This window comes from Ovis aries, chromosome 4 (assembly GCF_016772045.2).
Source record: "Ovis aries strain OAR_USU_Benz2616 breed Rambouillet chromosome 4, ARS-UI_Ramb_v3.0, whole genome shotgun sequence".
Classification (NCBI taxonomy): Eukaryota; Metazoa; Chordata; class Mammalia; order Artiodactyla; family Bovidae; genus Ovis; species Ovis aries.
In genome coordinates, this window is record NC_056057.1 from 100690375 (window position 1) to 100702660 (window position 12286).

General features: G+C 36.7%; 1 protein-coding gene across 6 annotated transcripts in view; it reads right to left on the reverse strand.

Moving 5' to 3' along the window:
- Positions 1–12286, reverse strand: part of CNOT4 (CCR4-NOT transcription complex subunit 4) — a 152219-nt gene that overhangs the window by 52945 nt on the left and 86988 nt on the right. For 3 of the 6 annotated variants that reach the window (XM_027968840.3, XM_027968837.3, XM_027968842.3), the window contains exons 4-7: positions 5054–5140; positions 3789–3890; positions 2920–3045; positions 16–140 (exon numbers count right to left, since the gene is read on the reverse strand). In XM_027968840.3, coding sequence (XP_027824641.1) covers positions 16–140; positions 2920–3045; positions 3789–3890; positions 5054–5140 — 440 coding nt within the window. Of the gene's footprint in view, positions 1–6; positions 141–2919; positions 3046–3788; positions 3891–5053; positions 5141–12286 lie in introns of all 6 variants that reach the window. The other 3 variants (XM_027968839.3, XM_027968836.3, XM_027968841.3) reach the window with 1 other exon arrangement.

The window sequence follows — 12286 nt, forward strand, 5'->3', positions numbered from 1 at the left end:
ACTTACGTATCATACCTCTGCAGTGGTGTCACTTTGTTCTTATTCTTATCAACTGAACCCGTAGACAGTTGAAGGAAATTGGGGTTTAATTTATATAATTCCTGAAGGAGCTTCTGTTCATATTCTTGGTGTTTACCCGCCTAGTGGAAGAAGAAATTAAAACTGCAGTGGGACTCACAAAGTGGCTGGTATAAAATGCTGATGCACTTTCTGAATTATTAAAGCTATCCTAAATAAAATACATAAGGATTTGTCACAGTGTCAGAGAAACCTGTGAGGAAGATGTCACAGAACTTCTAGACCAATGAAAGTTCTTTCAACAAAACTACAGGAGACATATTCCATTAATTAAGCATATCATCGACCACTTTATGTGGAGAAAAAAACATGTTAACGGACAACATTTTTGCTAGCTTAAAGAACTAGAGGGGCTCTTTTAAATTTACTTCCCCATCTTTCTACAAAAGAATTAAGTTTTTTAACAGGACATTGCAGAATTTTCTGAAGATCACTGGAAAATCAATCTCTCTTTTTAGAAGAGATTAACACTAAAAGTAACTCAAGGATGAAGGATTTTACTATATTTTTCATTATATTTTAGTCTATTTCCTAAGACTAAGTAACACATTTACATAAAAGTGAATACATTTAAACGTTGGACCAGAAGATGGCAATTTAGAGCCAGCCACTTTGTTTTTGTAAATAAAGTTTTAAGGGAACAGTAATGCGCGTTCATTTACATATTATCTATGACCTTGTTGGTGCTACAACAGCAAATCTGAGAGACCATGTGACCAGAAAAACTAAAACACTGACTAACTGTCCCTTTACAGAAAAAGTTTGCCAATCCCTGCTCTATACATGACAAAGAGAGCTCTGTATTTCCTGGAGTTGGTAGCTCTCTATCAAAATGCAGTGTTACAAACATGATGGAAGAAATCAGACAATTGACTGTGCAACTAGTCACACACAAAAATAAATTACCATGAAACTACACTGAATAACTTTCTATTCTTTGCATGTATATTATGACTGCAAGGACATTTTTACTTACCTTCAGGGTTGTTAAATTATTTTTAAAGTGTGATCTAAAGAGATGTTACGGGAAAACCAAAACCAGAACAGATCAAAACAAAAACAAAGCAATAAAAACAAGGGCAGTATGTGATCCAACACAACTGTCTCATATACACTGCACAATGCATCGCTCCCTGTTCTGAGAGGGCTCTTGCCTGTTCAATTATACAAATATTTCATATGGTACTGAATTTTGAGTTATGCAGTAACAAGGAAAGACCTAGTTTTTGCCATGATATAATTTGTCCGTTTCCTTTCTACACTGAGGAAATGTTTTAATGAAGAAACTCCCTTTCAAAGTAATTTTAAACTCAAAGAAGAGAGAGATTAATACAGGTCAACAATATGAAATGAATTTTAAACTGTCAAGAAAAAACACAGTTTAGATGCGGATTTTAAAAAACAGCCCTAAAAATTCTTTCTGTAAGCAATACTTCAGGAGATATTATGACTTTCATTAGCCACAAAGAGTTCAAACTGGTATTTAAATGGTTTAACAGGGGCAGTTTACAGAGACAGGTTAAACAGCATTACAAATAAATTCCAATGGACTGCCCATCCATTTTCTTTTACTTTTTAATAATACTTAAGTGAGATCAACTGGGGCTTAGAAACTCCTTGACAGATATTTTTATTGTAATAATACCCATAAGTAAAACATAGTTCCCATTAGTAAAAATACAGCATGAAATAGCTCAACCTTAGATTTCATCCAAGAAAGTTTCATTCAAAAGAAGAAAAAAGTCAAGAACCATTTACTGGATAAGCAAGAAATAAGTCAGTCATCTGTCCCCATTAAATATCATAGAGAACTTAGTTTTTGGGTTTTGGGTTTTTTTTTTTTTTTGACCTGGACCGACCATTTTTAAAGTCCTTACTGAATTTGTTACAATATTTATTGTTTGGTTTTTTTCGCTGTGAGGCATGAGATCTTAGCTTCCCAACCAGGGATCGAACCTACAGCGCCTGTGTTGGAAGGTGAAGTCTTAACCACTGGACCACCTGGAAAGTCTCTTAACACTGCTTCTGGATCATAAAGACCATACATACTGTAAAGAAATTCCAATGTATTTATTATAATGTGATTTAATCAGTGATAATGCCAAGTCAAAAAGGGTAATATTTCATTCCATTTAACAATCTGCTCTGAAAGGAGCCCCTCCTGTCTAGAGTCTAGACTGTCTCTAGTTTGACCTGGAGAATGAAAGGCAGTAGTCAATGCCCCCCACCTTCTAAATGAGAAGTATGCCTGCAAAGTCCACAGCAACAATCTGAAGTCTTCACCTATAACAGGGAAGGGCAGCATTGTGCTTTGGCATATGCTCATTTAATATGCCATATGGTCAATATTTTTACTTGTAAAGGCAAGTTAATACTACAAATTGAAAGAAGACAGGAGAACAGGAAATATAAAAAAGAATACAGGATAATAAGCCTTCAATTCACCCTTTACAGGACACTGACTCAGTGGACACTTTCATGGGTAGAATCATTTTATAAAAACAATTTAGCTTTTCAGTGGCGTTTAATAGAGTATTATTTTCTAGCATGCTCTTTGAAGAGCAGAGATAGCAGATGGGAACTTCATAATTACAATACTCCACTTAGCTTTCATTTTGCCTACATTTTCGAAACTTAGGGGACCACAGATGCATTTTTTATTATAATAATGTTCTGCAGAACTGATATTCCATAGAACAACCACATATTTGGAAAAAGCTAATTTAAAGTAATAACAGTTTAATAAAAAATAAAATTCTTAGTTTTTGCTTTTGCAATTTTAAGTTATAAAGAAAAATACTTCCTTTGCTGCAAAGTTGATAATTTACATTACTTTACTACCTGCATTTCCTCTTTTGTGAAGCTGGCCGCCTCGTCCCCCAATTCATGTAGGTACATGCAGTCAGGCTTTGGACACTGCATATTCTTTAAGAAGTAACTGCAGTATTTTGTTGTACCTAGAGATGCCTGCAGGAAAAGGAGGGAAGAAGGAAAAAGACCAAAAACGTAAACTGACACCAGAATGAGAATTTCCGTATCTAGTGTTTTCATTTCACCTAAAATGAGGCAAAGACACAATAAAACAAAGTACGGCTGTGAATACTAGAGAATTCAACTATTATTAGCAGAATTTATTAAATATGATGATCATTTGAAAGATAAAAAAAAAACCACCTCAATCTATGGTTTCCATAGCTTGAGCACCCAAATCCTTTCCCTAGAGATCAGGAGAGTAGGAAGGCAAAATCTGTTCCATGTTTTAAGCAGTTAGGCACATAAGACAAATTCCTTTTCCTAATTATGCCATCCTTCTTTCAACTTACTTAAAGCATTACTTGGTGGGACCCTTCACTCAAGCCTGAACTAATCAATGTCCAAATATTTAAGGACAACAAATTGGAACCATCATCTATTTCTTACAAGAAGAATAATAAATCCATTTTCACAAAGGAAAATATGTGTAAATACAGGAGATTTTTTCTTTAGGATTAATCCCCTAACAAGGTATGTATTTACTTCCACCTGGTAGAACAGGACCCTAACAGGTTAAGTGATAAGCAAATTAGCTGTCATAGGTTAGAATGGATACCTAGGAAGCAATCTTCAAATAAGACTCCTTCATTAATATGTAACAGCTATGTTCTTCTGTACTTACTACATGTTATCTCTTCCCCCTTAAAAAAAAAAGCAAACCCAGAGGACCACATTACCTTAAGTGTTCTGCCATCCACCACCACATTGTTAACACACTGTATGGCTCTGAGAGCATCTTCCGACCGTATATAGGTTACATATGCACTGGCACTTGGACCCTAAAGTGAAAAGCCACTGTTGTTAGAATCAAATTCAACAAAACTTAAAAAAAAAAATTAACTTGCAACCTGCCAAAGGAATTCTAAAGGCCTTTACTACCACTATCTTGAATAATAACGACAATGATTAGAAGTAGTAGTAGCTTATATTAAGCTATATACTAGCCCATCTTAAGATAATCATACTTAATGAATTTTATCTGATTTTAAGCAGACTAAAATAAATATGAATGAAATATCTTTGGCTTGGCAATTTTCTTATAAAAGTCATCTGACAGGCTTGTCAACATTATAAAAAAAAACAAACTTTGAAAATTAGATTTGAAAAAATAAGATGTGAAGACATTGTGTCTAACTATGTTCTCAGAATAAATGCAATCTTTAAAGAGTATTCTAGCTGCTAATATCAGCATAACAAAAATGCTCTATTAAGTTCACAATATCTGAAAATATTAATTAGAAATCACTATATAATTTAACTGCTTGATTATGATTCAATTCCCCCTCCCTTTCAAACCATCACTAAATCTATTACTACTTCTTTCTTTGTTTTTTTTTTTTTTTAATTTTAAAATCTTTAATTCTTACAGGCGTTCCCAAGCATGAACCCCCCTCCCACCTCCCTCCCCATAACATCTCTGTGGGTCATCCCCATGCACCAGCCCCAAGCATGCTGTATCCTGAGTCAGACATAGACTGGCGATTCAATTCTTACATGATAGTATACATGTTAGAATGCCATTCTCCCAAATCATCCCACCCTCCCCCTCTCCCTCTGAGTCCAAAAGTCCGTTATACACATCTGTGTCTTTTTTGCTGTCTTGCATACAGGGTCGTCATTGCCATCTTTCTAAATTCCATATATATGTGTTAGTATACTGTATTGGTGTTTTTCTTTCTGGCTTACTTCACTCTGTATAATCGGCTCCAGTTTCATCCATCTCATCAGAACTGATTTCTTAATACTATCAATTCACTGTTAAGTTTTAAAAGGATCAAACAAGCACCAAAAAATTCCCCCACCCTACCAATAGAGGTCACTATATGGTGTAAATGCTTGACCATCAAGCTTTCTAATCACAGAAACCAAGTTTTCCTTCTGAACAGCCCAGGTCAAGCCCTGACCATAGGGAAGAAAGGTAAAAATCCCTATAATTAGTTACCTGTGAGCCTGCATATGATGTGCTATTATTGATGACAACTTTATGTATTTTACCAAACTTCCCAAAATATTCTGGCCGTTTTAAAACCTATAAAAGAAGAAGAAATAAGGTATAAACTTTCCCCACTTCATCAACTTTATCCTTATAATGGGGACATGCACCATGCCTCTACAGTGAAAAGAAAATAATTGTTAAAGATTTTCAATAAATGTGACTACTTACTGATTACAATTTGTGTGGTTAACTTAACTGCAGGAAATCATCAACAAAAATCTAAAAGCTATTCTTTACTGACCCACTGAATAGAAACTGAGACTGAGTTAGTCACATTATCTACTACATTCTAACATGTGCACCAATAATCTATGGGATCTTAATTTGACAGTATTCTTAAACACAAAACAGATCAACTATCTTAACCACACTTTCATTAATAGATGATCCTTATAAGGTCTCAGAACAATGACCAAGATTATGTATTAAACAGAAACTCAAAAACAGACAAAAGTAGAGACCGTTTTACTCATAAATCTATTATACATAAAATACTGTGCATTGTATTAAAACACTGTTTATAACATACAAATTCCAAATATGGTAACAGAATGTATTTTTCAAACTTTCATGCTTTATGATTTATTACTTGGTGTGTGTCAACAAATTTTCCGTATGTCAATTTCACCATTTTTCAATTGTCTTCTGTGTTTTTCTCTTTCCCTGATAAATAATGAATGAATTTTTCTCTATTACCTGGTTAGTTCTTGGTGGTCATTTTCCCTCATACTTGTGTCATCTCCTTTACTATGTGATCACTATATGCATTCATTTAGCTTGTCCTACCAACTAACTTAATCCTCTCTCCCAGGATTTGCAACTACCTTAAAATTAAACTGTTCTTTTCCAAAATTTACCTATAGACCTACATAGTATTTATTTATAGGTTTAAAATTCAACATTCAAAAAATGAGTATCATGACATCTGGTCCCATCACTTCATGGCAAATAGGAAAAGTGGAAACAGTGTCAGATTTTAATTTCTTGGGCTACAAAATCACTGCAGATGCTGACTGTGGCCATGGAATTAAAAGATACTTGCTCCTTGTAAGAAAAGCTATGACAAATCTAGACAGCTAATTAAAAAGCAGAAATATTGTTTTGCCAACAAAGGTCCATATAGTCAAAACTGTGGTTTTCCCAGTAGTCATGTATGGATATGACAGCTGGACCATAAAGAAGGCTGAGTACCAAAGAATTAATGCTTTCAAAGTTGTGGTGCTAGAGAAGACTCGAGTGTCTCGGACTGCAAGAAGATCAAACAGTCAATCTAAAGGAAACCAACTCTGAATATTCTTTAGACAGACTGATGTTGAAGCCAAAGCTCCAATACTCTGGTCACTTGATGAGAAGAGCCAGCTCATTTGAAAAGATTCTGATGTTGAGAGATACTGAAGGGAGGTGGAGAAGGGCGGGAACAGATGAGATGGTTGGATGACATCGCTGACACAATGGACATGAGTTTGAGCAAACCCCAAGAGATAGTGAAAGACAGGAAAGCCTGGTGTGCCGCAGTCAATGGGGTTGCAAAGAGTTGGACACAACTTAGCGACTGAACAACAACAACCTATAGACCCACTGTTCCTACAATCTCTCCAAATAGCAAGCTATATCTCAACTGAAGCTTTCTGCACGTATCTGTTCAAGTGTGTGCAAAGTATCTTCCCCAAATACTCTAATTTTATAATAGTCTCGCATACTTAACATCTTAGCTAATATACTCTACATCTGACAGAACCAAAGTTTTGTGAAACAGTCTGCAGTTGGGGTGTCATGAATTCTTAACAGTTTTCAACTTGATTAATATGATTTTTTTTACCTTACTTTATTTTAGGTTTTTATAAGTATAGGGTTATTATGTTTTCTGCAGCCAATTTTAATGGATTAGAAGGTGCAATGACTACCCTGGCTTTTAATCTTTTTTCTACCCAAATCTTCTGAAGGATATGACATTTAGAGTGCTCTTGAGTTGTTCACAGAAAGTCTTAGGATAGAGGCTATGGGAAGAGTATGTATCTTGAAAAGCTTTCTGGCCAGTGGAGAACAGAACTGCATTCAACATTCCAGCTGGATGTATACCAATTCAGCAAAAGGCCTCAGCCAAAAGACCTGTTTCAAGGGACTCAGCCTGGTCAAAAGTTGTGGTGCATCAGCATCTCATATCACATCCAAGTTTACGGTAGTACTTCTCAATGAAGGCAGCATCAAGGGATGCTGGAATGTTATGTCAAAGTAATCGGGAGACACTACTGGCGCTCAGCGGATGGGAGCCCAGGACAGCTTACAGCACTCGGGCTAGCCCTGCACCACAAAGAACCATCCTACACAACTTCTGAATGTTCTAGAAGACATTCATCTAGCCAAGATACTTGTTTATAATTAAGTGAATCTAGAAACAAATCATAAACATAAAGCACTTTCCCACAGTTTCAACATATGTTGAATTTAAAAGCAAACACTATGTAATTAAGGTACAACTGCAAATGCTTTGTTTGAAATTTTACTAAGAATTCTTCAGAAAAATCACACACATCATTAACGCTTCATGGTACCTGTGCTGTCAGTACATACATCTGTAACAATCTGCACTTTTAGTTGTCATATTCACAGTGATTCTACAAACAGATGCAAGCTCCTATTTCATAATGTACTGGGAAAAAAAAATACTTTACAAACTTATATACACACACAAATCATTTGAGGATCCAGTTGAAATACTTATTTCGGCCCCTGAGAGTTTGCACCATAAGCTCCCAGGTGATACTAATGCTACCAGCCCAGAGGCCACACCCTAAGTAGCAGTACCAAGTATTTACACATAGAAACAGTCTTCTTATACTTTAATCTCTCCCTCATTTTTTCAAATTATGTACCTACCTAGACAAATTACATTATCAAGAAGTCATTTCATGAAACTCAAAGGTTGTTACAAAATACTATTTTTTAAAAAAAAGTGGGTACTGGGTCTGAAAAGGTTAAAGACTGACTTATGGAAATAAATTCTGGCCAATAATTGAGCAATACTTTCATAAGAAACATTAAGACTTGTATATAATTACGGTGCACAGCCATAACAGTATATCTAAAGCACAAATCTCTCCATGTCATTCTGTTCTTAAGATTAGTCAATAGCTTCCCATTGTCTTTAAGATAAAGTGCAAACTCATTAGCATGTTTTAAAAGCCCTTCGTTATCCCTTACCACTTACCTCCTCAGCCTCATCTCTCACCATTTCACTCTTAATTTTCCAGCCAAACAAATCATTTGAAGACCAAGCTTTAAAAAAAAAAAAAATCCAGAAGCACTTGTATAATCCCTATGCCTGATGCACTTTATACCAAAGATAGCCTCGGAAGTACGTACCTTCCCCGCCCCCCACCCCCCCACAGTCAGGTGCCATCTCTTGTGCCTCCACAACACACAGCACTCCTCACAGTATACAGCTGCTTTTATAAATAAACAGGGGCAACCTTTTATTGGTTTACGTTCAATGTCTCACACAGTGCCTGGCACACTGCAGGTACTCAATAAATGCTTATGGAACAATTAAACTCTGTTAGCATTGAACACAGAGAAGGTGCCTGGAAAATCCTACGGACAGAGGAGCTTGGCAGGCTTCAGTCCATGGGGTCGCTAGGAGTCAGACACGACTGAACGACTTCACTTTCACTTTTCACTTTCGTGCACTGGAAAAGGAAATGGCAACCCACTCCAGTGTTCTTGCCTGGAGAATCCCAGGGATGAGGGAGCCCAGTGGGCTGCCATCTATGGGGCTGCACACAGTCAGACACGACTGAAGCGACTTAGCAGCAGCAGCAGCATTGAACAAAAAGAGGAACCCATGTGTAAAACACTGGTGGGCCTTATTGTATTAGGAAATGATCTATGGGTGATAAAAACAGCCTGCCCAGGCAAGGGAAACTCAAGTAATTTCAATGTTCTATATTAAGTTGCACATTCGAGGTTCTATCTAAACATAAGTCAAGTAGCAAAACAGTAAATAAAAAAAGTAAAGAGTATGGGTAGTAGGCAGAACACCCTGCATATAACTACATTACCTATATATTCAAAGTCCTATATTTACTTCACAGTGAGTCAACTTGAGTACTAGCTGCTATATAAAAGGTTATATGATAGAATTATAAATGCCCAATGACATACCTAATGTGTAAAATGTCTTCCTATACTTTGGAAACACAAATGTTCATGGACATGTCATAGAAAATAAAAAATGTAGCGACAGGTGGAAAGATGAATAGACAAATGTGTGGATAAAGGAACCATATACACCACTGGTGTAAAATACACTGGAATAGGAGTCCTAAGACCAGGGAGGTGGGGTCAGTGGGGAATGAGGGTGGTTTCTAGTCCTGGCTCTGCTATGAAACAGCTAAGTCATCCTAGGCAAGTCATTCAACTTCTCTATGCCTCAGTTTCCCATTTGCAAAAGAAAATGGTTATGTTTTTAAAGTCTTTCAGTTCCTCAAACAAGCAGCTCTTTCACGCCATCATGCACCTGGGACACTTCTGCCCTTACTTGCTGCCCAGCTAATCCCTAGTCGTTTTTAATCATCCTTTCCTCAGGGAGGCTTTTCGTGGATCTCTGCACTAGCTAGATTACCTACTGTTTATATGTTCTCAAAAAGCCCTGTATCTCCCTATTTATAAATACTCAGCACACTTACAAATACTTAATTCTGTCTTCTCTACTGTCTGTAAGCTTTTAAGGGTAGAGACTGTGTCTGGCTTGCTAAACCATTTTATCTCCAACATCAAAGTACCTAACAGACTGCAAGTATTCAAGAGCTAATTTATAAAACAAATGAATACGGTTCTGACAAATCGAAATTTTTAGAATTTAGGAGATGATTACTCTAAGCATTATCTCTAACTACCATATCTTCTAAGATAGGTTTTTTTTCTATTAAGTGATAAATGGATAAATTTGATCATCAATCTTGGTGTGAAGTTGTCAGATATATAGAAATTATTTTCAAAATAAGCTTTAAATTTTCCTAAATGTTCCTATTCTGCTAATCAGAATTCAGCCAAATATCAAATTGTCCATCATCCAAAAATAAGTAAATGATAGGGATCTTCTTTGACTCAAAGTTACCCTAACAATTTGAAACTTGGCGATTTCTAACGAAGTCTTCCAATCTGAAAGAGTTAGGCAGTTACATTTTTTAAATTTTTTAAAGTATTATTTAGAAGTAGTAGGGTTTAATAACTAAAACACTAACGTTTGGTTTTCTTAGGGTTTCAAGAGAAACAAATGAGAGAAACTAATGCTTAAGAAAATTCACTGTCTTCTTACCAAGCAACATTGCTTTCAAAAGTATAAAACCAAGACAGTGATTTTTTAAGGTATATTTACATTCATGATAAAGTATTCTCTTTCATGAGTCATCCCCTAGATTAATTTCTTTCTGTGTAATAGTTCTTCAGATTAATCTTACTGACACTGTGTTATTTGAAATGAATATAAATCTCTGTACATAAGTAAAAACAAACTACAGATCTAAGTCACATCTCTAAGAAGCAGCAGAAACCCGTAAACCAAACATCAGACTGAGGCTATGGCTTCATTTTATCCAGCTTCTGGGTGGTACTTCTTTATCCAGCTTCTGTGGTAAGCCTCCAGTACCACAAGCGACTGGATTTGGTATTAATAAAACCAAGCACATCCATATCCAAGAGTTGTTAAATCAAAATTAAAGTTCCATTAATTTGCTGGAATAGCAGGAGTTCCTTGGTTGCCTAGTGGTTAGGGTTGCACACTTTCACTGCCATGGCCTAGGTTCAATCCCTGGTCAAGGGAAGGGAGATCCCACGAGGTGCATGAATGCCGCCCTCCCCCAATTTTTTTTTACTGGAGTAGCAGCTTCAGAAAAGCAAACACAGATTAGCAGGAATAAAAAGAGGTAGGTAAATTAAAAACTTGCTTAAGCAAGAAATGTTCTCTGGTTGGAAAAAAGTAATGTTTAAAGAGGGAGACAGAAGCACTGATACAAAGTTGTGGCAGTGTTCAAGAGTGTAACGGGATTCTGCCTGTCTGGGAAGTTAAATGCTGTATGATTTAGGAAAAAGGGAGAACTGGCTGCTGAGGTCAAATCACAGGCCTAAAATGAGCTCCTTCCTTATCATTTATTAAAGATATGAACTCTAGATCCACCCCTTTGGTTTTGGAAGAAACCTCGTCTCTTGAAGATCACTGTAGTCCACTAATGCCAGCGTCTTGGATCTGAAAGTGAAAGTGAAGTCACTCAGTCGTGTCTGACTCTTTGTGATCCCATGGACTGTAGTCTACCAGGCTTCTCTGGAGTGGACTACCATTACCTTCTTCAGGGAATCTTCCTGACCCAGGGATTGAACCCAGGTCTCCTGCATTGCAGGCAGACACTTTACCCTCTGAGCCAAAGGGTATAGACAAAGATAGCCAAAGGGTATCTTGGACCAAGACCCTAGTAATTCATGAGCTGCCTCCACAATTGTTACCAATGACAGAGACTTCTTAGTAAGGCCACCCTGATGTTCTCCTCTGCAGATCTTGAAGCCCTTCACAGCCTCAATACATAGTTAACTAATTAGCAATAAATATATCTTATTCTTTCTAAACTGATTTTTACAAAATCAATTTTTAGACACCTTGTGTTTCCTCCTTCTGGCACCTTTAGCCCTCTTAGACCAGTTCAAAGATTGCCGCCTCCCTAAGCATATTCACTATAATCCTTCCTCTGATTGCTGCCGCCCTGAGCATTTCTATAAACCCTTCTCTAGGAGTACTTCCGACAGATCCCGCAAATCCAGCTCTCTCCAACTTAAGTGAACATTCTGGCTGCCATTCAGTTTCTGTTTGCCTTCCCAACAATCTAGTCAGCATCTCCTGGTATATCAGGAACTAGACATTAGCAGACATGTATCCAAGAGCATTAAGGAAAGTAATGAGTTCGACGTTATTCTAATAAGCCTGGTAGAGGAAGGAGAGAAGAGTTAAGTAATAAACAGAAGGGTTAAGACCTCCCCTTTTCTCAACGAATGACAAAGAACCTCAACCACTGTTTCCCTCTGAATTCTCTCTCCTTCCCCACAATTGGCTTAAAATGAATGAATAAAGAATGATGACACAGTAGAGTAACAATTTTATCACTGTTTTATAATCAAGGTTCACCACTTCAG